The 25,373-nt window shown below is 40.2% G+C and overlaps 2 protein-coding genes across 3 annotated transcripts; one reads left to right on the forward strand and one right to left on the reverse strand.

Annotated features, from left to right (window-relative positions):
* Positions 1 to 1,093: 1,093 nt before the first annotated feature.
* On the reverse strand, positions 1,094 to 1,948 carry LOC145435000 (glutathione S-transferase Mu 1-like). The gene has a single exon (XM_080312254.1). It carries the CDS (start codon positions 1,904 to 1,906, stop codon positions 1,250 to 1,252), a length of 657 nt encoding a protein of 218 aa, XP_080168380.1. The 5' UTR covers positions 1,907 to 1,948; the 3' UTR covers positions 1,094 to 1,249.
* Positions 1,949 to 10,428: 8,480 nt separating this feature from the next.
* On the forward strand, positions 10,429 to 23,643 carry LOC145434989 (uncharacterized). 2 transcript variants are annotated; one of them, XM_080312233.1, is made up of 15 exons: positions 10,429 to 10,591; positions 10,983 to 11,085; positions 13,150 to 13,201; positions 13,589 to 13,986; positions 15,041 to 15,169; positions 15,789 to 15,877; positions 16,358 to 16,403; positions 16,555 to 16,641; positions 16,694 to 16,765; positions 19,281 to 19,344; positions 19,975 to 20,109; positions 20,941 to 21,044; positions 21,420 to 21,497; positions 22,075 to 22,166; positions 23,503 to 23,643. In XM_080312233.1, the coding sequence occupies exons 1-15, from the start codon at positions 10,546 to 10,548 to the stop codon at positions 23,565 to 23,567; spliced, it is 1,560 nt and encodes a 519-aa protein (XP_080168359.1). In that variant the 5' UTR covers positions 10,429 to 10,545; the 3' UTR covers positions 23,568 to 23,643. The 2 variants fall into 2 exon arrangements, with proteins under 2 accessions (XP_080168359.1, XP_080168360.1); XM_080312234.1 differs by having other exon boundaries at positions 10,431 to 10,591; positions 15,044 to 15,169.
* The last annotated feature ends 1,730 nt before the right edge of the window (positions 23,644 to 25,373 follow it).

A 25,373-nucleotide genomic window follows, 5' to 3' on the forward strand; every position in this document is an offset into this window, starting at 1 on the left:
GTCCAGTCACATTTTCAGTAAATCGTCGTACATTACAATAAACTAAAATAGTAGCGAAATTTTTCTTCACGCTTCGCGTGTTTAATTGTCACACGATTTCTTGCTTGGTAGCCTACCCCTACTGACAATGAAAAAAAAAACGCCCAATTTACCCGATTGAGTCTAACTGTATTCGCAATTACGCGAGAAAGTCTTTTCGCGTTTGCGCTCGCATAATGATCGTCGACGGTGAGATGTAGGCGCAACATTATTGTCGCATATTATCGGAGATCTTTGATATCGATGTGGCCAGACGCCGAATAGTCGTGTCCTTGCAAACTGAGCCTAGCGGGCGGTATACAATAGACCCGCAATACTCAAGTAATAATATTATTGACCTAGTTTATTTATGAACTTCAAAATTATACCCGCTTGGCGCGGCTAGTGGACCGCACTCTCGTTCGTCAATTGCATGTGCCCCTTTAGCCGAAAAGGTTCGCCATTCCTGGTCTATATAGATTACTAATCTACCCATAGGTTAGTTATCTATAGTAATCTCGAGTCTTTCAGCCGTCAGTAACATCCGATGTAGCAACGAAGACATATAGGTGCCGCCGTGTCGGCTTGTGACGTCATACTGAATACTTGTCAATTGTCCACAACATCATAGTTGCACTAGAACGCACTTTACTCTATGCCATTGCTGTGCACAGCAATAAAATTTAGGCCTGCTGTTCAATTATGATAAATCAGCAGATGTGGTTGTTGCATATATGTATAACGGCAATGAAATAGGTCGGAGCCGGAGCTACTCCTCAAATAACGGGCTCCAGCTCCGGCTCCGGCTCCAGCTGAATTTTATGTAGAGCTCCGGCTCCGGCTCCAGCTCCGGTGAAAATGCACGGCTCCGGGGCTCCGGCTCCGGGCTCCGGCTCCGGCTCCAAAGCCCTGCTGGTTGACCCAGCAAATGTAGCCTAAGTTAAGTATATACCTAATCCACATTTTCTGAGGAATTCAGGCTTACGACACTCGCAGGCTATCGGTCATAAACTACTTTGCTGCAATATAAAATACTCTTCAATCAACCACCATACAGCTGAAACCGCGGATCCCGTTCCGCCAGATAGAACATCTGCATGCTCTCGAAAAGATTTTGGAGTGTGGCTGTGGCAATATGAATATATTCTTTATTGCAATATCATATGAACACATAATAGGCCTACCAGGTCAGTAACTGTAGTAACATGATGGTTGAGTTAGTCGTCTTTAGCTATTTTTTGTCATTAAAATTCTTTCCACCCCACCATGTTTGTGGGCCGTTTATGGGGAATATGTTGAACCGGTCAGATTTCAAGTATTCATTAATTCTGCCAATAGCTTTGAATCTCTTCATGTATGTTTGGATGGTCGGGCAGTCGTCGAATATATCTTCGAAAAAGTGGCGGTGATGGTCCAAGGTTTCGTAAAGGGCAAAATCAAGGTAACTGAGCTTGTCGCCAAGCAGGAACTCGCGTGTCTTCAAATACTTCTCGAACATACCGATTTTAGCGACTTGAGTGACTCTTAAGTTATCAATGTTCTCGTTTTCCTTTGGGCGATAGAAAGTGTTACTGAAATTACTCCTGGTATCTTGAATCACACCTTGTAGCATATCGGCCTGACGTTCCTCTTGCTCACTGTCCGGGTAGATTCCAATTTTCTTTGCAAGATAGCGGTAAATGGCCCAGCTCTCGGATAACTTCACGTCTCCGTCAATGATGTAGGGTAGGTTGGGAAAGTCAAATCCACTGGAGAACTTTTCCGCGTGCCAATCCGCGTCCTGGACCACGGTCTTTTGTACGTACTCGATTCCTCCGTATTCTAAGATCATTTTGACTGGATTTCCCAGTCCTCTTGGGCGCCAGTAGCAATACAACAACTTGCCCATAGCTGCGATTAATTCCTTTAGTTAACGCAAATAATACCAGTTTCGACGGGGAAGCGAGTGGCGCAGTTGGTTAAACACTGCAGCCACGACACCAATGGTTGGTGGTTCGAGTCTCGGCTCTGCCATGTTTCTATGTGTCGGAGGTTTATCTGGGCTCCTCATCGCCGAACCCGCTGTAAATACAGCGCGTTGAAAAGCTCAGAAGAAGAGAGAGCCGAACTCTTGAAAGGAGGCAGCAAATGAGCCGAAAAAGACATGCCAAGAAGACATGCCATTATGAAATGTATGAAATTTACTGTGTGGGCGCAAATAACCACGAGTTGCAGGCGCCAATTATATGAGTTAATAAAAACAACAACAACCAGTTTCGACGTAACAAAGATAATTTACGTCCCAATTGAGCCCTTCGTTAACGCACTGTCTATCATCGTCAAGAAAAATTGCAAAGATCTCAAGCTAATCGACGTATTTGATTTTCGCAAAATATAGACCGTCGATGCATTATCGTTGCCTACGGCGAATACATGATAGTAACGGCAAATATATTCCAGTGCGGCGATGCGCGAATAGCTGATCTATTCGTGACAGACCTGTTAGCCTAAATTGTCGATGATACCGTCTGCAATCCGTGATCACTGCCCTGCTTATAAACTAGCATACATAATGGAAATGTCAGCCAGCATCGAGACGACGAAGTCAATAGTGTACAGACTGGTTAAACATTGATCAATCGAGCTGAGACTACAGTGCGAGCAAATCATGTAAGAGGATTCGATATGACAAGGATGCAAATTTACCAGGGATGGTGTGTGAACCTCAGAAATTTGGGGTTCGCGTTCGCAAATGAACCTTGGTAGGTTCTACACTGTGAACTTTTTGATCTCTATTATATTTTTTCACGTCATTATAACATCTTTGGTTGAGGCTCTTTATCTTTAAATTTCCGGCATCTCTCTGTATGACTCCGACAGCATGAATCATTAAACGAGCATGCATGTTGCCCTTTCCTAAAATTGTATTTGCTTTGTTGGAACATTTGCTCGGAATATTTACCTTTCCATTTGTGAATATTCAGTGACTCTCTGCTGTGTGCTTGGCCCACAATAACTATCAATGATGGACATCAATGAAATTGATATAAAGAATGCATCGTTGTCTAACGTAAAAAATATAGCAAGCTCAGCCTGGCGTGCGTGATTTATCTTGGATTTATATCTATTTTGTATAATGAAAATCAAATCCGCGCGATTGTGGTGTTGAATACAGTCAGGGCCGAACCAGCACTTCGTCAGCCCCCTAAAACGTTGGTTGTGGGCCCCCATAGGGAGAGAAACCAAACCCCCCTCACACTATACCTTTTGACCGCTACATATCAGCGAGATTTATTGTGCTGTTTAGCGAGTAACGTTCTGCCGGCTATTCACGCGAAAATGGTATATAATTCATGTTTGAATCCGTCAATATAATAGGGAATCGCATATATATTGCTATCAATTTTTTATCCTCTCTCTGCTCACGCAATCAGATTTATCGGTAAAGCTGAGTGAGATGTTGTCTTGAGAAATGTAGCAGAGTATCACGAGGTCGAGAGATCTAATTTGCCTATACTCTCCTTGATAGTTTTGGAGGGCAGATGCATTACAACAAACATGTACGTACGTTTTGCGTCTGCCGACGAACTGGAGCCTCCGAGACCTTTGTGTCATACTCTTTTTAAAACGATTTCTGCCAGAAAGCATTGTTCACTCGTGCAAAATACGATAAGGACGTGAATAAAAAATATGGACAGATCTTATAAATTGCAATTTAGTTTCCTATTATTCAATGTAGTTCAAGTTACAGCATATGCCTTTCATGGACCCGGTAGAGCTAGTCCGCGAAACCCAAGGGTTTCTTGAACCCCATGTTAAGAATCCTTGCTCTAATGGTGGTGTCCGGTCTTATATATTGAAAAGAGCTTCAATATACAGCTATAAACCAACATATATTACATATAGCCAGCACCGTAACTGCCGCACCCCAAACCCCCCAATTGGGGGGGGGGGGGCGAGCTCGAAGGGGGCCCAAAATTATTTCGTGAATTAGCATAAATCATAGAGTATTTTTTTTAAATTCATGCAATAGCTGATAGCACGCTCACTTGCTCAGTATATCGATTTGTGCACGCATGCGTTGTGCATTGTCCGTGATCATGTGAGGGACTGCTGTCTTCGTTTCGGTGTCGACTGACTTGCTGAGCAAATGAATTTCAACCTGGTCAACCAACGAAGTGAAATATAAGGAACTGTAGAGTTAAATGTCACTGTATGCTATATGCAGGGCCGTAACAGCACGTCGTCAGCCCCCCCCCCCAAAACTTTGGTCTTGGGCCCCCCATAGGGTTATAGGCCGAACTTATGGGGGGCTTCGCCCCCCAGACCCCCCTCCGGCGATACACTGTTTACCGCTATTTATCATTTTCGTTGGGAGTTTGTTTGTTGAATCACCTTTTGTGGCCTAAGCGCGCGAAGCGCGGAAAATTTCTGGAATTCATGATTGAATCGGTGAGTATGATCGGGAATTGCATATATATCGTTATCAATTTTTATCTTCTCTCTGCTCACGTAATCAGATTTGCCGGTAGAGCTGAGTGAGGTGTTTTTAAAAAGGTAGGACCACGCAATAATAATTAAACATCTTCGGGCGTATACCCGTTGGCAGGAACGAAACAGTACCTCGTCAGGCCCCCAAAAACGTGGATCTTGGGCTCCCATAGGGTGATAAAACGACCCCCCACATCACGTTGCTCGCGTTTGTCACGAAATCATCTGTACTGTATTGTGAGTAGAGCGCCAAGCGCGAAAATTTTCGATAATTTATGATAAAATCGGTCAATCAGATCGGCGATTGCATATATATTATGCTATCAATTTAATGTCCTCTCTGCTGCAATTCGCAGCATCACCAAGGTCACAACAGATTTTTAGGCTGCAAAAATGACAACATTTGTGGTTATAAACCGCACGAATCATCAGATTTCGAATCCAAAAAATTTCACAGAATAACGCATTATTTCACGACTCACGTATACGTAGAGAGGATCATGATTATCAAATTGCATAACGAAAACAATATGCTTCGATTTCTCATCATTCGTGTTTCATCCACGCCTGATGATATAAGTGGCTGTGGCATACCCTAACCCGCCTCCAATCTCCCTTTCCCCCAACCCTAATATCCCTCAACCCTAATACCCCCCTTTCCCCAACCCTAATATCCCCCTTTCCCCAACCCTAATACCCCCCACCCCAACCCTAATATCCGTCTCTCCAAAGGCACAAAAAACAATAATTTATTTTGACGATTATATTATCAATTTTTGTTCGTGTTCATGGGAAACATTTATTGGTGATCCTCTAAAACTTCGTTATTACATAAAACACAGAGATCCATCTTCTCAAAAGTCGTCCCTCGTCCAGTCAAATCAACACTCGTGGTCGATATTCCATGTGCCACAAACTCAACCAACCAAGCATAACATACGCTAATTACTATGAGCCATATTCTAGAACACAAAAAGCAATGCACTATGACGTCACAACCATATTATTGGGTCGTCAACAACTACGGTAAACATAATATTTACAAATTCAAAAAATCACTATACTTCTACTTGCCATCGCCAGCAGCTTCGAGCTACTACTACGAGCAACAATTAACACCATCCCCACCATCGTGTCAGCAAATCCAAGGTTCGTATTATTAACCATTACCCAAATATTTTATTTTTAAATTACTTTAAGTTATTATATTTTATTTGCATTAATTTCTGTTATACTCACCTTACATGCATGATGTAAATATGCACTTTACTTCTATCTATCTTATCATTTTATATCCTTTTCGTAATACAGCACTATGGATATTACTCCAAAATTATAAAAAAGATGCAACTGCTCCTTCGGGTGTAAGCATTACCGGTTATTTGCGACAGAAAAGGAGAGGCTAAGGCCCTACCTACATCTTTATACCCTTGACGACGTAAGGTGCTATGGTAGAGTTGCTTTGGAACGAGTCAATATCCATTTTACTATATTCATTCCCTCTGCTTATATTATGTTTTCACGAATTTATATATGTTTTGTTTTAATACATATAAATATATCTGTTTGCAACGACCAACACTTTCATATTCAAATTCTGTACCACATGGAGCCTATATATCTTTTTGTTGAATATCTACTACGTCATACATCTATACTACAACTCCTTTACTTAATTACATCTTACCTTTTATCCACTACTTTTCCAGATTTTATGTTACATTATATCTACCCAAAATACCAATCTATGGATTTTTGTCGGTAGGTTTAAGCCCGCCTATGGCAGCTTACGGAGGAGGATCCTTTGGCTAAAACACCAAATGTCTTGTTTATCGCTATATTTTAACGACATATCTACAATTAAAACTCCAACAAGAACTTTGGTGGATCCATCGCGCTTTCTCTATACTGCGCCCTTGCGGGCGCAGCTCATAGTTTTTGTCGCTATGCTGCCTTCGGCAGCTTATCACTGTGAATATCGCGTTACCTCCCGCGCTTGCACAATCCGTGATCTAATCAGGCCGCGACTGCGTGATCTACGCATGCCCTGACCTCCTTACAAGATTGACGAATCACTTGATAAGGCCCTGTGGATATACGCAGTAGGGCTGTTCAAAAATAACCCTTTTTCCTGAATCTTGCAGGTTACTTGATTAAATCGTTAGGTTGCCTTAAAAAACGACGTACACCAAATTTTAATTCATTCCAACCAATATTTGCGGATTTCGTAGAGTTTGAAAATTTTGCATTTGCCTGAAAATGCAAAAAAAAAATTGTCAAATTTTTCTTTCAACCTTATGAAATTGTTGCGCTGTCTTCATAAACGATGGAAAACAAATTTGACTCAATTCCAAGCTGCAGAAGCGGAGTTATTCAAGTTTTTTGATGATAATTCTGGGATGATCCACCAATCAAGGATAATCCCAGAATTATGAAAGAAAAGCTGAAATAACTCCACTTCTAAGGCTTCGAATTGAGTCAAATTTGTTTTGCATCGTTTTCGAAGACAGCGCAACACTTTCATGGGGTTGGCAGAAAAATTTGAAAAAAATTTTTTTTTTTGCATTTTTAGGCAAATTCAAAATTTTCAAACTCTACGAAATCCGCGAATATTGGTTGGAATGAATTCAAATTTGGTGAGCGTCGTTTTTTGAGGCAATAACCTAACGATTTAATCAAGTAACCTGCAAGATTCAGGAAAAAAGGTTATTTTTGAACAGCCCTAATACGCAGTTCACGCAGATCACGCAGGTATCACGTAGGTATCACTCTTCCACGTTGTTCTGGTGCTCAGGTATCGAGTCTGGAGTGTTTTTGGGGATGTGTTCAAGTTTATTTAGTAATCAGGTATCTCGCAGGTAAACCTCCAGCACTTAGGAATCGAACTCTGAAGTCGACCTCGGCCGGACTCGAACCCGTGTGTCTACCTACGGTGTGTTCACGCTGGTTATCATGCCTTGTGTATATATTTGTCGCCGATTTTTAAATTCGTTGAATTTGCATTTTGCCCGATGGTTTGAAGCGGCTGAAGGAGACACTTTGCTAGAGTGAGCTGACGACCTGGACTAGCATCGAACAGGCGGCCTTGGAAGCAATATCTATACTGCTACCGGTAGTGGTTACTTCCAACATTTGGAACGCAGATCCCAAGCGGCGAAAGTTCATCTGTGATCCTTGATGAGACGAAGGAGCGAAAAGGAAGCGAATGTGATGAACGGGATTTCGTATCTCATTTTCCAAATACATCAAGTTGAACGCTTATGTCCATTAATTAAAGAAATAACACCTCAATGGAGGAGGGTTGGTGCGATGACATGCAAAATAAGGTCAGTCGCGACATGCAAAATAAGGTCAGTCACATGCAAAATAAGGTCAGTCGCATGCAAAATAAGGTCAGTCGCGACATGCAGAATAAGGTCAGTCGCATGCAAAATAAGTTCAGTCACATGCAAAATACGGTCAGTCGCCACATGCAGATTGCAGACTATAGGGTCAGTGGCACAAGATAAAAGTTGGATTTGAAGTAAATATTTGGATCCATACACGGACTGTCAATATTCTAGATGCGACTAATCATCTCGTGATCTTAATAATCGTCTGATTATATTTTGTTGAAACATCTTCAGCTTTAGGATATAGATGAGGAATCTCAATCATGAAATTACTATATAGGAAAGATATTTTAAATTCATTTTTCATAGGAGAAAGAGTTGGATTTGTAAATGAAATATGGATTTGGATTTATGCGCGGACTGATAATAATATTCTACATGCGACTGACTTCGTAATCAAGATAATCATGATTATCTTTTGATTGAAACATCTTAAGATTTAGGATATAGATAAGGAATTTTACTGTTGAAAGTAGGCTACTATACAGGAAAGATATTTTGAATTTCGTTTTCATAAGAAAAAGAGTTGGATTTGGAATTGGAGTAAGGATTTGGATTTATGCGCGGATTGACCTTATTTTGCATGTCGCGACTGACCTTATTTTGCATGTGACTGACCTTATTTTGCATGTCGCGACTGACCTTATTTTTCATGTTTTTGACCTTATTTTGCATGTCATCGCACCAACCCTGTAGCCTCAATGTCGTCATAGTCAATTCATGGTCTACTTTGGACGTACGTCACAAAGATGCGAATTTTCGGACAGATAATATGGAGTTTGCGCAGCTCAGATTAGTTGATATCATTATTGATGTAGTGGAATAATTGGCTACTATATAATTTATTTGCTGTTCACCAATATAATTGGCAACCTTCGTTGCGAGTTACTTTCAAAGAGGAAGCTAAAACTCGTTTCAGACAGATAATAAATGCGTGAACTGCGTGAACTGTGTGAGCTGCGTGAACTGCGTATATCCACAGGGCCCTTGATAATACTATTATTAGTTTAATAATTCATATTAATAGCTTTTAATACACTCTATTACAAAATTTCCCGAGGGCCGAGTTTGTGCGGCCGAATTCACCAAGTGCCGAGTTCTCTGGTAATCCATCGAAACCATTCAATCTGTAATCACAACAACAACAGTAATGAACATGCTCTGTGACTGGCACCTTTTGAGCGTGTAAGTCAGAGCGGTACGAATGTATCAGAATGTTAATATTCGATCGGTAACGCGTCAGGAATAAAGCGTAATACATTTACGAGTCGCGATCGCTTGGATATAGTTTGTAGGTGTATTATGTGAAGCTACAGTTATATTTATTTATTTTTTATTACAGTTTTTGCGAGGGCGGTAGTCCCCATATTTAAATCAATATATGTGATACTTGATCGCAGCGCGAAGAATAACTGCAAGTAGAATATAGCTTAATAAATCGGCCGGAAAATAACGTTGTTTATGTTAATTTACGAGAAAATTATGAGCCCACTTCAAGCCAGTAATGAGTGGATATTGATATGTGACAATCCGAATCTGTCCTACAGCTTGATTCTCTGAGGAACTATCCTCCGAATCCGAAGGGCCGAATCCTAATATTCATGCAAATCCGACAAATGTGGATCAGAATCCGAAAAATCCCACTTGAATAACATTTTCCGAAGCTAAGATAAAGTTAGTAAATAGCCGTTACAAAGGCCATGATTAGGCCTTGCTGCTTTATATTGGGTTGAGCATTGACAGAACAACGTTAAACTGCTACCAGTTCCATCATAAGTGTGCTCCGCTGTTCACGGTCGGCATTTGGCTGCCGAGCTGACCCTTTTTTATTTGTCTTGAAATCATATTACGTCTTGGCGGGGGAGATAGTGTAGTTAGTTACGATAAGCGCCCGCCAAGCAGACGGACCGGGTCGATTCCCGTCGGAGGTTTATCTGGGTTCCTCTTCCCCTGCTGTTGCCGTTCTTACGGCGACAAAAAAGCCCAGAAAAGGACCCAACGAAGAAAGCACTCACAAGGAATGGAAAGAACTAGTAGAAAGGGCCGCGGCTTCAAAAAACAAAGATCTACATCGAAAAGAACTGTGACATCGGGCACTCTAGGCCGAGGTGGATGTTAGAGTATAGGATCGCTACTGATGCGTGTCGTTCGACATCCTCCTGTTTGTTCATGATATCGCATTATGTCTTATCGCATTGTACAATGTACATTGTGTGTGTCTTGTTCAGATGAAAAATATAACCTAACGATGTTATGGTCAGAACTATCGAGAAATATCCATAACAAAGTCGTCAGAAGAATCCGAATCGGATCAGACTGTCAGAAAATTGGTCAAAATCCGGTCCGAATCCGTCCGATGCTCATCACTGCTTCAAGGGATATTTTAGAATTTCCTCCCGGACGCAGTTTGAACAGTGAAATTCCGGACATGTCCGGGAAATTTCTGACGTGTGGCAACTCTACCTCTCTTTCTTTCTCTCTCTCTCTCTCAAAACTCTTGCTCTTCACGTCTTCATTTAATTTTCCGATTAGAAAATGTATCGCTGAACTCGCATTCTTGTGTTTTCGTAATAATAATCATTGCTGTGGATGACTGTTTTATTAAACGGCTGATGGGATCTGGCTTCGATTTGGATGTGACTGAAGAATAGGCTCATCTTGTGCAATGTCTGAGGCGGAAAAACTTAAGAAAGAAATCGAGTACTTTTCTGGTAAAGATTGTGTCAGCATGCTGTTTACCGAGCTTAGTTTATAGGGGCCTACACTGTTGACTCTACAGTACACTATACTACAGTCGCGCACTTTTCCGTTCAATGTTCAATTACTTCATTATCACAGTATATATACGAGAAAATATTGTCACGCGCAATTTATTGCCAAAACAATCACTTTTCCAGTCTATCCGCGTCTCTTACTAAAAATCTCTAAATATAGGATCTCACTGTTATCTATACCGTATATAATTTTGAAGGTTTTTTCCGCATTTGCAATCGACAATCGTGGTTTTGTCTCTGTATTTTCCGATCAGTTAAGGTTCCAATGATTCGACTGTTGAAGTATAATGAAATCTCTCATCAGTAACTTACAAACATGGTTTTACAGTGCTCATACAGAAACACAAGGAACGAAATGGCAATGCAGGAAAAGCTGGCAGTACCACTGCATCGCAATACAGATGGTCCAAGCGTAATACATTTTCAAATGCGTAAGTGTTTTCAATTTACTTGATACATTAACAAATAGTATCTAAGGCTGAAGAATGCCCGCCTTACAGGCATAGGGCTAGTAATGATTCTAATACACGACAACATATCCGTGATTTCTGAGCCGCAAATAATAATTCTTGAGGAATTTATAATGAGACTCGCATTAAGAAATTTGACCAACTCAACCAAGCTAATACATAGTCTAGTACAGGGGTGGGCAACCTACGGCAAACACCATTCTGTGCGGCCCGCGAGAGTCTGAAGAAATTTATTAAAAATATTGATAAAATGCGTACTAAAAATCGAATTAATGTAGGGACTTGATTAAACTTTTTTTAGTATACTTCACCAGTGATAATCCTAAGGTAGTGGTTCTCAAAACTGGGGGCTCACCCACCCAGGGGGCGTGAAAGCATCTGAAGGGGGCGCGAAGCTGAGCTCAACTGAAAAATATTTTCCCGCTCCGCGCGATTTACATGCCGTTCATAATTATTGCTCTGTATTTAGTCTGAATTTCACATTTAAAAATATCTCATCCACATCAGTCGTTACCTTCAATGCCATCAAACTATCCGTTGGGTTTGCTAGCATCCTGGATGAGTTTTGTGACATGACGATGAGGGGGACGCGAAATATTTTACCATCATAAGGGGTGGGCGTGTCTTAAAAAGTTTGAGAACCACTGTTTAAATGTAAATAGTTCCCATATTATTTTTTATGTTTAATTTATGGCGCGACAGCCTGACATCGAGGCCCACGCAGTTTGAAAGGTTTCAACTGCTAAAAATCACAAATCTAAACGAGATTGACAATTCGGATCACGAGTATGATTTCGGATTGGCCACCCCAGTTTTAATTATTTCAGTGATGTGCTTATAAAAAACGATTCACACGTGTCTTATGTAGATTCGTGCTCTGTATGCGTAGAATTGGGGTATTTATATTTTATCTACACATAGTAGAAGCGTGTTTGAAGCTAACATGGTTATGATGCTGTCAGCATTGTGCGTCCTGGAACTGAACCAAAAGTGGAATTAGTAAATCTATGAACAGATCGCTGCTCACTGATTTAAATTTCAATCCTGTTTTAAGAATCGAGACAACCGACTTTCATCTCTATAGTTTTGACAAATTGGTTATTGAGGTAGACCAGCCTATGAAATCTCGCCACTGTTTCTGACGCGTGTACGTTGTACGATATCATCAAAGCAATGTCTAGATTGGCATATATATTATCTCCATGTCCTCACTATATAATTAAATACCAATATTGCGTTTTGGTTTAGAATCCCAATTTTATATAGTGCGGCCCGCGAATGAATTCAGATGTCGAATGCGGCCCGTGAGCTCAAAAGTTTGCCCACCCCTGGTCTAGTATGTAATGTGAAAAAGTAACAGGCCTACCTGATAACGTGATACCTAAATTCAAATTGTTGATTGAGATGAAGTATGTTAACTTACCTTGACTTAATGAAAATACATCCAAATGTGACAGTGTCTTGTAGATACTGTATGGAATCGGTGTCCTGTGCTCACACAATTCTTTATTTTTTAAATATAGTTTAGTAAATTTAACTTGTTGAATCATCGCTGCTCACCTGTTATACTAGGCAAAATGTACCGAGATTCCAGTAGGGTGGATACTTGAGTTTTGTGCTCAGTCAGATCATAGCCCTACCCTTTGCTGATGATTCCTTCAAGTTAATGCATCGAATGAACACTCAATTTCGTATCAGACATCCCAATCCTAATCTGACTCTGATTAAAAAATGTCTGTAATTTTTTCATCATGAAATTATTAGCCTACCAGTATTCTGACGCAATTCAGGCTCTTTACAGCAGTACAGCACCTTTGAGTTAGTCATTTTAAATATGAGTGAATGTTCAAGACACAATTATTATCTGTGATGTGAACTCTTTTAACCATCATCCAATAAATGTGCAACTAGGAAATCAAAAATTATATCCTTTATGGTGGTAATTATCTGATTTTGACCAAATGCTGATGTGTCTCAATGTAAGGTTTCATATGTAAGAGTAAATTATGATATTTTGTCCTTCAGGCATGACGTAAATGGCGGTTTTCGAGAGCAAGGAGCAAAGTTACGAAACAGAGTAAGCATGAGTGCTGCATTTATATTATTCCGTAAAGCGGGGTTGCATGTGGCACAATTTCGCTTGATAATGTTTCTTGGAAATACCAGAGTGCATGGGGAATAGGTTTTGTGTTTTATTGAGGCTAAACTATAATCCAAAAATTATAATTATCTAATCAAAAAAGCCAACAATGTTTGATTTCATCATTCCTCTACTTGCCCATTTTAATTGACTTCTCTCTTATGATATTAAAAGAGTCCTTTCTACATATGCTGATCAATTTGGCTTCTATCGTCACCTCTCTTGGCATAAGCACCTCAGTTTGGCTAATCTCTCCCGTTTGGTAGCATTGTCAGTGTATACGTAAGCATTAGCTTTGACTCTTCCTAACCTCACTTCTTACAGCCTGCTCCGTACCAGTCATTTCACAAGAGCGCAGTAACACGGAGTTATTCTACACAGACTGCTAAGCAACCCCCGACGTTCAACCCCAAATTCAAATGGACTAAAAGCAAAGAAACCTCTGTCAAGTCTTCAGTATCACCCCTGCCAAGTTCAAGCAATGTCACTCTGCCAAAAACAATGCCTTCAGCCACCACTACCTCAAATGCAGTTGTTAAGCCTGTCACGACTACAGTATTGAAAAATTCAAAGTATACGTACCATAAAAATGCCGCCATGGACCCGAATCCATCCGCTGTTCCCGCTGACACCGTCAAAAAAATTGTACCTTCGCAAGTTCGCGTGTCATCAAGGTGGAATGGATCCCGTCGAAAAACCATTCATTCTGAAAAATCTCCGAGGTAAGAACCTTGCTTGTCAGCTAGCCGATAGCCTAATGTGCAATGGACTTCTTTACTGATGATTTAGAACAGGAACTAAAATACGGCCCGCGAGTACCTTATTCTTCAACCGTGTCAAGTTCTGGATAGGCTATATAACCGAAATGACTTGCTGATGAATATTATGGTGCTGAGATGTGCCGGAATTCGCTGTTTCATAGATTATGGCATTCAGTAAAATAAGTGGCCTTACATCTACATAAAAACGAAAATCATGGTGAAACGGCAGAAACATACACCAAAGTGGATCATATTCTCAAAATTAGCTCGGAAGGCTTCCAAGACCTAGCAAAAATCATCAGAGTAGGCTACCTGTGAGCTGTGAATGTGTAATAGGTTTCAAAGCTTTGCTCTGATTTTATTTTGGAGGCTGGCTTTGGGAGTTGTGATTCCACTTGACACTGGAAATTATAGAAGCAAAAAAAAACGCAATCACTAGTGTTATTGGGTGCAGTTAAGAATACTTTTCCTCACCCCTCGCGATTTTACGCCTGGTCAGATGTGTTCTAGTGAAACCCTGACTTCATGTAATTGTTCAAATATTTGTGGCCCCACCCTAACATTTCATCCGGGAATCACATGTCCATATTTTGTCCAAGTCGATATACAGTGTGGTCCCTCCTTGGCGGTATATTTTTCTATATTTGGCTTGTACCAAAAAATATGGGTGGGTCACAAAGTCTGCGAATGCATGGTAGCTCCTAATATCACCGTTTATAATACGTCAATCAATATGGAAGGAATGATTTCTGGCCATCCTACATAAATCGGGCATCGCAAATATGGACACATGACAATCAATTATTTTTCTTGATTTTCCATCATACCTGGAGATGTCGCAAAATCTATATGAGTCTGCCAAAAAGTTGGCTTGTTTAGATTCTTCCATGTCACGTTAGATTTGCTGAATAATTCCTTGTGGAAATAGGCCTGCATGTCAGCGTGCAGTGAACATAGACTCAAGCACTCAACAATGAATATTTGTACCTTTTCTTGCATGTACCTTTTGCTTTAGCAGATATCAGAGGTACCGGAAAAAAGCCCAGTTTGCCAATTCGAAAAACCCATACAAGCTACGCCGCAACAGCAAAACGGCAGCCGTATCTTACAATTTAAAGTCGCCAACCAAACCTATCATATCCAGGTATTTCTGTTATTTACTTGTCTCCAATATGGACCAGCCTTAGGTTTCTGTACAATTTTCTAGTGTTTATAAAAAGTTCTGGTCGATAATCTCGTGTAAATGCATGTCTTTTGGTCAATTTCACATTACTTCTGTCAATCTCATGACTGCCGGTGGCTCAACAATGCGGTCTTCATTTTTCAGAATATTGTCAAGCAAAAACATGGCACTATTATTACAGATGAATAGTATATTCATATTGAAATGAACCCGAATATTTTCGGCGGACACTCGTCAGGGGTAATCGTCAGCAACTGGTCAACAGAAGGAGTTCGTCTACCACCTAAAATAGTACATTAAACGCTCTCTCATTCGAAATTTCATGCTGGTGACGTCATATTTTGTGATACGATTGTTGATATAATATGTCCTTTCCAATTCTCTACAAGTTGCTGACGATGACCCCTGACGAGTGTCCGCCAAAAATATTCGGGTTCATTTCAATATGAATATATCATTCAATTGTATATTGAAGTTCTGCACCTTGAACAAGCTTTTCTATTATTACAGATTAGATTTAAGGAATTACCGTTTGCGATATTGTAATAAGTACAATGTACGAGGTTTATCATTTTGCCAGGCACGTTAAAAAGACTGCACATTTGGAAAAGAGAAAAAAATTGGTCGATAACTCGACGCATATAACTTTAAGTAAAGCGGCGCTAGAAGGTAAGAATATTTACTGGATGGGTTGACTGCAATATTAGGGGCTATGTTAGGGTTACCATATTTGAGAACACAAAATCACGGATATCCATATCTTTTTATGTGACCTTAGTAAAAGAAACTTCATAGTGTTTTCCATTAAGTACTAATTGCTGACCTTGAAAGTCGTAGAAAAAGTTGGCAACCTATGAAATTAACGGGTGCGATATAATTTATTTGCATTGTGAACTTATGTTTATAAATTCATGGCCCAGACTTAACACTGAAATTCCGGACATGCCCAGGAACGAACTAATCTTGCCTCATTTTGATTTGAAAAATTTGTCATGTAAGCAGGAAAGTTTTTTAACGAAATCCTGTGGAATCGCATGTCACCAGTGCAGTTAGACCATTTAATTTGAGTAACATTGTATGCATCTCGATGATTAGCTACAGTGTGACTTGTTACGATCCATATTTCTATATTTATAATGTCTTTTTCAGATCTGTTGAAAAAACATGCCATCAGTTTGAAACAAGCTTTAGCCAAGTGAGTAAACTACGTTCAGCATTACTGCATGTTGATAGCCCTGACTAGTCTTGTTTAAAGTTTCGCTGACGATAAAAAATACAGATAGCAAGCCCAAGCTGTCTTCGCTACCTATATCTACTGGTTTTTACCACTCAGTGTTTACTTGCAGCAAAGCAGTCGTGAAAAGCTACGAAACGAATCGATCCAAAAAGCAGAACTCAGATCGGAAGAGGCAGCATTGCCTCTATTACGGAAGGTGAGATTTTTGTCTTCTGCAATCCAAACCTCATCATGGTCTTTATTCACAGGTTTGGAAAATGCATGCGTGGTGACGATTGCAAGTTCATTCATGATCCAGCGAAGGTTGCCATTTGTACGAGGTAATGACTTCGAACGACACTTAACTGATATTACAATCTAATAGCCAGGATATCAAATTCAAGATGTTAGGTAGGCCTACAGAATGACATATCACTAGGTTTTCTCTTTTAGCACAACTTAGGGTTGCCATACGTCCTCCTTCAGGAGGATTTGTCCTTTTTCAGGTTTTTGAAAATGTCCTCCGATGAAGCCCATATGTCCTCCTTTTTGAGATTTTGTTCTCTGTTTTGAGAATTTTGTTCAAATTTACTGTGAAATTGGAGGTAATCCTAGCACTACTTATCAATTAGTTGTGTTTAAATGACTTGTACTTGAACAGTTTTGAGAGCTTAAGTACTTCTTACATAGACAAACAGACAATTTGTTGTTTCGTCAAAAACAAATTTAACTGGAGATGACGATAATGACCTGTCAAGCTCTTAAAACTCGTACCTCAATAACAGTGGAGTAATACAGTGTGTTAATTTTAACAATTTACCCGTGGACAGCCTGAAACCATAGGATAGTAACAGAATAAGAAACACGAATGAATAACAAAACATTAGTTGTGGCAATGGCAACATGCTGGGGTTTAGATCAAGTAAAAGTTATTTTTCGCTAAGATCTGTGTCGTTTTCATTTTCGAGATTGTCATAACTGGGGTTGACAGCAGCAGGATAATAACACTGGTCAACAAAATGAAAAAAAAAATTTTAGGCAGAACATCCGAGAGCCGTTTCTGGGGTTTTTGAGGTTGCTGATTACGAATATCACATTAGTTTTGTCAGATTGGCTCTCTGTCAGAAGATATTATACCCCTAAAAAAGCCTGGAATTACTGTATTTACCGATAAATATTTCACTTGGTGGGAAGAAAATCGTGGTTTTTTCTCATTTTATACTGCGCATAAATGGCTAATTGACTATGAAGAACCCTTATGTCATTCTATCGATATTAACATGGCATGATGCGAAATATTTGTTTGTCAAAAAAGCAGTTTGTCAAGCCTAAAAATTGTACTTTTCCAAAACGGAAATTCATCTTCTCCTGTATCAATTGGTCATTCTACCAAGATTAAAGAGGAGTATAAAACTATAAAATTTGTCTTTGAAAGGCTCAACTACAATACTTATATATGTCTCATTTCTTTTGACTGGTAAATGGATAATTTTCCACTGAGTCAACGGAAGTGGGTATACCTGGTAACCCTATCAAACGAGAAGCTTAAATCTGGTATCTGGTATATTCGAATACCAATGAAAGATTCCAATTTCACATTAGGAGGAGTTCACAGCATGTAATTTATCCTAAGATGTAGTAAATAAAACTTTTTAGCTGATCACAAAGCACCCAACTACAAACAGTTGGTCCGAAAATTCATATCTGCATATCGAAAACTTGGAACAAACATGAGCATAAAAGTTCACTTCCTGTTCAGTCATCTTGATATATTTCCCGATCATCATGTTGATTAGCAAGGGGGAGAGGTTCTAACAAGACATCAGAACAACAATAGAAAGATACCAGGACAGATGAGATGAACCATTGATCATATTATGTCAGACCGTTGCCGGAACCTTTCGAGAAACTGCACTAAATAGCTTACAGGCGAAAATCGTACAAAAAAACAATTTCGATTTAAAATATATCAGTAATATTGTATTCCAACTGATTATTTCAAATTTACAATAGGTGGGTGACGTAAAACTGATTGAATTAATGAGTATCTAGGTAAAGACTTCTATACATGACTGGAGTTTATTCATGTACAAGTACATGATATCCGTGAAAGTCTGTAACTATGATAAATCTAATACCCCAAAATATAGTGCTGTTACTATATTTTGATTTGATATAGTCTTCTGTGTGTAAAAATAACAAGTAGATTGAATTTCTAAACTTTATTGTACCACTAAGCCGATTTTATATCTAGTCATTACCGCGAAAATGGGAGATTTTGGTCAAAACAGCCCCATGGGTTATCTCCACAACAAGAGCCAATTTGAAAAAACTAAGGTCATATTCGGAGTCAGTGCCCTTTAGAACCCCCGAAACCACTCTTAGTTTGTCTGCCTAAAAATATGTGTTGACCAGAGAGAGAGAGAGATCATTCGTAACAACAGCGGAAGCGATTTATACCGTGAAGCATAGGAATATTGTATCACAAAATCATAAAACAAAGTATCCTCCTTAATGACCAAACTACGTCACAATCGCAGCGTTTTCATCACATTAAATGTCTTTAGCATAAAGGTAGCCGGATTTGGAAGACATTTAATCGCCTGATTCGAATTCCAACGGCAAGAAATCGTTCGTGATTTGTGTTGCACCGTGCTAAAGGATTGTTGAATAACAATAAAATAGTTCATCCTTTCAAACTATCCCAGTATCCCCATTGCGATAGCTAAATTACGCAGCATAATTTGTACGAGATGTGCCGAAGGAGTGTCTGTGACATCAGGCATTTTGCATTCAGTCGCCAAATGGTCGCATGTTGCATTATCGATCCTGTGACGCATTTTCGTTCCCTTACAGATTCTTAAGGGGTACCTGTCGAGATTCCAACTGTTCGTTTTCGCACAAAGTTGAAAAAGAGAAGGTATGTACTTTGTTCGATTCGTGTCAAAATTTCACTCGTTAAGAAGATCGGTTCAGATCGTCTTGAAGTCGTTGTCAAATGTACCATGAACATCACCCACCCGGAAGTGCAGTGTGAAACCAGGGGTGGTCGCGGGCCGTTAACGACAAGCAGCCTACTTCTACATTTTCAGAGTAGTGTAGCATTACGCTTTGTCTAATTTTACTTCTTGAGTAGTTGATCTTAGACTAATCCCACTTCCACTCGACCCTTTTATAGGCATAAATAAGCTTACTTACCTTTGACACTTTTGATTTGTAGCTAGCAGTTTGGGGATATGTTTCTATCCCTTCTGTAAGTAAAATTTTCATAGCAATCGGAATTACCTAATTGTAGTGTCATTATTGAATCAATTCGCACGCCATTTTTAAATTAGTCACCAAATCTACTTTTCAAAACTACCAAGAGTGACTTTACGCTCAATTTCTACTTCAATGTCTTGTAAATCGCTGCTTCCACTTGTAATTGAGTTAAAATTGACGGCCGTTATTTCAACTTGTGTACTGACTGACAAGCGCTGACTGCTATGACCACCTCTGGATGAAACCTATTGCCTTTTCGTGTTCCATTGATGGTCTCTCATCATTTCAGATTCCATTGTGCCTTTTCTTCGTCCGTGGTAAATGCACGGTGCCCGATTGCCCTTACCTTCATGTGTTCCTTGGTAAAGACGCCCCGATCTGCCAACGTTTCGCGTCTGCAGGATTCTGTCCGAACGGGGATAAGGTAATATTGTGTCCCATCATTTGTATTTGAATGCCATAATCTCAACTTTGTGACGCGTTAGTAATACTCAAATTTTAGAGTGCATAAATCTGTAATGTCAAAGATGCACTCTGTAAATGCATCCCTTCCAATCATAATGGCCACTGGCAACCTCAATATGAGGATTAATGATTGATATTGGTCATCGAAATACTCTCCTCAGCCGAGATGAAATGCCATCAAATGATGTTTTGAATATGTAGGCTAACTGATCATGTGACAGAAATGATCCGATTTGAGTTTCGACTCCAAAGTCACAGACAAATTTGATCATTTTTTCACATACCCGAATTCAAGTCCAAAGCCCCGTAAATGTTTAAGATTCTTCAAATTATATGCACGGACATGGATTATTATTACTATATATTTCAAATCTTAATCCTGTTTAGAAAAGTCATATATCCAAATCCAATCTTCAGATATATATATCAAATCCTTGCTCAACTTGGCTACTTGTTTCTAGACTATGGGCATCGTAAGTGCCATGATAATTATCATGCGACTTCCATAGACGTTGCTCCAGCCTCAAACCGGCGTTTATTTATGTTTGATTCCCCTTTTACTGTCCTTATCGCCAAAGATGACCACAAAATTCTACCTATGTCAAAAATCGACCCTCGTCATAAGAAGCATAGCTTAAATCGTGCATATATCCGCAAACGAAATGCTTCCAATTGACAATGTAGGCAAGTGAATACCTTTTGGCAACGATGATTGAAAAGTCTTCATTATCAGTCTCATATTTGAAATGCTTGCTTTATAGCACCTTATTTTCCGTTCTTGATTTCATAGTGCAAGGCTCAGCACATCAAATGCTGTCCCGAATTCCACGAAACCGGAACCTGCGGCAAAGGGAAATCTTGCAAATTGCCCCATTTGAAGTTGAAAAGGCAGGGGTGAGTTCGATATATTTTTAAGCAGTCAGCGCCTGCTTTGTGTCACTGTGCAAGATTACTCGGCAGTCGTGGGTTGACTCGAGTCACTACCCTAAAATGTACCGGTTATGATGTTATGATGATATGGGCATGTTTGCACATTAGCCGGCCTTGTACGTTGTTGAAAATTTTGTGAATACGATATATCGATAACATCAGGTTTTTTGGTCGAGACTTGCTAAGAAATTTCATACCGTATTTGCGCAAGAAGCATTATCATCGAAACCACAAAGAAATTACGTTAATTGTCTTACGTCGTACTCAACAAGCCACACATTTGCAGTTATGTCTCGCCAAGACCTATTTTTGATGAAATATTCCTGATTTGCGTTTAAGCACCAAGAAGACAACGGACTCGCGCGGCGGAGCGGAACAAAAAGAAATGCCAAACACCAGTCGTGGATCTGCGATTAAGTAGGCGTAGGACTTAGAATTCTGCTTAAAACGCTAATTACGTCTTTTGCGAGAAGCTGAAACGGTACGCGGCAACCCGTAAGATTGCTGTGCATGTGCGTATCCATTTTAGTAGGCTACACCAGGGGTGTGCCACCATTTTTAGAAAAGGGCCAAATGTAAATAACTTGTTAAAGCTGTAGGCTGCGCAACAGATCTTCTAGTAGTGGCAAGGCCTCTCATATCGTTTGTCAAATTTGATATTGGACTATGCATGACTTTCCCTAGTAGTGTTAGATAATTCGTGTGAAGCCTAAAAAATCACAACCACGGAATATAATTTATCAAAAATACTTGTGTGCTAAGTCAAGGTAGGCATATTTTGATATTGTCTTGGGTCTTCTCTTAACCCCCTTTGTGCATACCTTATGTCACATGATAGAGCTAAATGAAGAACCGATTTCGCAGGCCGCACAATAATCAGAACTGTCGCTGCAGGTTGCACAGTCCACATCCCTGGTATATAGGATATACAAATACCAATTTTTTTTGTTACGGCACTCAACATTGTCACTATTTGATCCTATGATATTTCTAGATTGCTGACTGCTGACGTTGTACCGTCCTCCAGCGAGGGATATTTGAGTTTGAAGGTCGACCAGCCTGCTCCGCTTAGCGTACCAGTCCGAAGTAAGCGTATGACGTCACCGGCACGAAATTTTGAAATACCAGGGCGATGAGATCCCTCAGCTCAATATACTGTTTTCTTTGCTTTGTTCGTGTACGATCTAAAAATAGTGCATCAAGCTTGAGCGATCTCTGCGCCCCGATTATTCAAAATTTCATGCCGGTGACGTCGTATTTCGTGATAATGTTTGTTGTTGATATACAGCGTTCTTTCCGATTCTCCAGTTGCTGCTTATTACTGCTAACGAGCTGAAAATATTTGGGTTCATTTCAATATGAATCTATTATTCAATAATTTTCAAGTGGTTACTAGGACTCAGTTTTGAAGATTTCATACGTATGACTCTGACTCTGACTGATAACTCAGTTTGGAAGCAGTTCCATTGGCTTGTAACCAAGTTTTAAAAGTTCCCGAGTCACAAGTCAGTTCTACTTTTATAGTTTTGACTCTATTCATTTTCAATTCACCACCGAGTCAAGACGGAAGACAAAGGATCGAGTTCGAGTTTAAGTCCCATTAAACTTGGATTTTGCAACTATGTTTGGCTGATATCGAATGCCTCGCGTTCATAGTCTTGAAATTTCCTTCGCTTTAGTAGTTTTTGGCCCTATTTTACAAAAGCCGGGTTGTAATGACTCGAATCAATATGTGTATTGACTCGACTTGGTCTCGAGTCATTGCGCATGACTCGGACCAAGTCATATGACTCGAGATTCAGACGTCCAAGACCGACGTTTCATTGTAATTTCGAAGAATGGTAAAGTAACTACACTGTTGGGATTTCGTCTATTGGTACTGGTACTTGAAAATGCGACCAAGAACCGCTAAATGTGAGGAAAATTAGTACATCATAAATGCGAACCATTCGATATCAACGAACAGAGTTATAGAAAGTGGGTTTAACAAGACTTAACTGGAAACTGAGCAGTCAACAAAACGACTCGAACTCGAGCCGTATTACCATGACTAGCACTCAACCTTCTGCTTGCTGACTTGGACTCGGTGGTGAATTGAAAATGACTCGAGTCACAACTATAAAAGTGAGATTGACTTGTGACTTGGTTACAACCCTGACAAATAGCAGTACTAATAGACGAAATACCAATAATGTGGTAACTTAATATTCTTCGAAGTTGCAATGAAATGTAGCCGCCCGAATCTCGAGTCAATACACTAATTGCCTCTAGTTGAATTATTTTCCGTTTTTAAGAAAACGGCTCAAATGGCCTTGACTACTACCTTGTAAGATTCTATACCTCGACTCGACTTGTAACTTGGCAATTTAAATAGTGCCCACTACTGCTCCAGAGTGACCCAAAACCGATTTATTGTTTTCAGGGGAGCCCACATTGATCAAGCCGAGGATTGGGAAACTGAAAACGAAACTGTCGTCTTCGCAATGAACAAAGGTGGTATTATTTTTAACTGAATGTGCGTTTTGCGATTTCCGTGTCTGCAATACAAGGTGGCTTTACAATAGGAAGTGTTCCGTCTGTGTAGCCGCATTGTCGTGAGCAGGTGTCCTACGTCAAAAGGAGAAATCGAATGTCAGCAAAGTTCTTACTAGGACTCGGTATAACGGTTTTCAATGTTGTCGGAGTCGGTGGTAATGTGAACCGTCACCGCAACCCGAGTTACGAGCATAGTCGGTCAGAACAGAGAGTTGTGTTGACGGAAAGTTAGCGATCATACGAAGTAGATTTAGCATAAGGAAGCTTCCCATCCAGGACCTTTAGTACGGAATCCAAGAATGATGTTTTGAAATTGACGGAATGGAGTCGAAGTGGTGCACATGCACTGCACACGCAGGATGCGTTGAGAAGAAGGTACAACACACCAGCTCTATAAGCAAATTATGGAAAATTCCTACCACCTAAATCAGTAAGAATAGGGTATTCGCTTTGCACCGTCGCCGCTTCACAATTCATACCTCACCGTTGGTTCGCGAATTACATAGCGCTGTGATTCGGTTAGGCAGAATAATTTGTGTCTCACCTTGTAGGTTTTCACTCTGGGTATAGGCTATAAACGCATCTGGATTCTGGAATATACAGGCAACTGGAGCGTGCCTATTGCCAATGCCGTACCAGCTTCGTTTAGTATCACACAGGGGAGCTATGGCTTGTCTCATGCTATTGAGAGTCAATGCACTCAACGCACCCGACTACGTCCCATTGTGGTAATCAATGAGTTATCCCGTTTCTTATATAGCCTAGCTGTGTGAAGTTGGATTTAGCGTAATGAGTTGTATCATAAAAAATGAAGGAACGGGCGTCGTTTATTTTTGTCCTTCATGTTTTTGCAGTAGGCCTATGTGCAAATTGTGCACCGACTCGTGGTCTGAGCATATGCCGCTGGGCAAGGAGGGTGCAGATATAGCATTGTACGGCCCCACCCCTCCATGTTAGCCCAGTAATGCATGAGCGCCAAGCGGGGAAGTCATGGATGGACTTGGACACCAGTGTTACTAAACGGGTCTTTATATTCTGACCCGGGGGATCGAACCCACGGCAGTCTATTGGAAGTGGAGCATGGCTTGCGATTAAGCTAATGCAAATTCAAGCCGCGTATTAAAGACTGGTGGACGTTATGCAGAGGCAACGTCGCAACAAATTAAACGTTGAATCAGATTGACAAATTCCGTGTTCGTGAAATCAATCTCATGTCTTCATCATCATTTTGATAAAATGTCATTAAATCAAAACACCACAATATTGCGATACAACCTAAAGATAACAGTTCTATATATCCCTGATTTCAGCGAATAAGGATTGTTGTCGATTTTTGTATGACCTATTGGGGTGAATTTCGTTTACGCAAGATCGAGCCGTTTTGTCAATGATAAAGGCGTATCTGAGGAAGAGTAATGCCACTCACACAGAGAAAATGTACCATTCGGTGTTTTTGCCAGATCGGATATTGCAAGGCAAGAGTTCGACCAAGAGCCGCAAGCCCGCAACAGGGGTTAAACCCGCGGCTCTTTTCCATGCATCTGATGCGGCTCTTCGGAGGCTCAAAACAAGATGAATGTATATTGCATGAATAACTTTTATGAAATAAGATTTCTCGTTCTCGTAGATTTTTTTTTGTTTCATGCAGTTCTAAGACAAACTAACTCGCTGGCATAGGATTATATCGTGATCTGTCGTCGCCGCGCGTTCTTCTAGGTCCGCGACTCGGTTTGGTTAATGCGTCCGCGTAACTCCTTT

This window comes from Botryllus schlosseri, chromosome 3, assembly GCF_051294905.1.
Source record: "Botryllus schlosseri isolate E-star chromosome 3, Bs_hap1, whole genome shotgun sequence".
Lineage (NCBI taxonomy): Eukaryota > Metazoa > Chordata > Ascidiacea > Stolidobranchia > Styelidae > Botryllus > Botryllus schlosseri.

What these genes read in the sequence shown, in the direction of transcription:
- LOC145435000 (XM_080312254.1), bottom strand. Translation starts at nt 1,906, where the DNA reads ATGGGCAAGTTGTTGTATTGCTACTGGCGCCCAAGAGGACTGGGAAAT.
- LOC145434989 (XM_080312233.1), top strand. Translation starts at nt 10,546, where the DNA reads ATGTCTGAGGCGGAAAAACTTAAGAAAGAAATCGAGTACTTTTCTG. An exon ending in GAGCAAAGTTACGAAACAGA is followed by an intron (nt 13,202 to 13,588) that starts GTAAGCATGAGT and finishes CACTTCTTACAG; the next exon opens with CCTGCTCCGTACCAGTCATT. An exon ending in ACCAAACCTATCATATCCAG is followed by an intron (nt 15,170 to 15,788) that starts GTATTTCTGTTA and finishes TCATTTTGCCAG; the next exon opens with GCACGTTAAAAAGACTGCAC.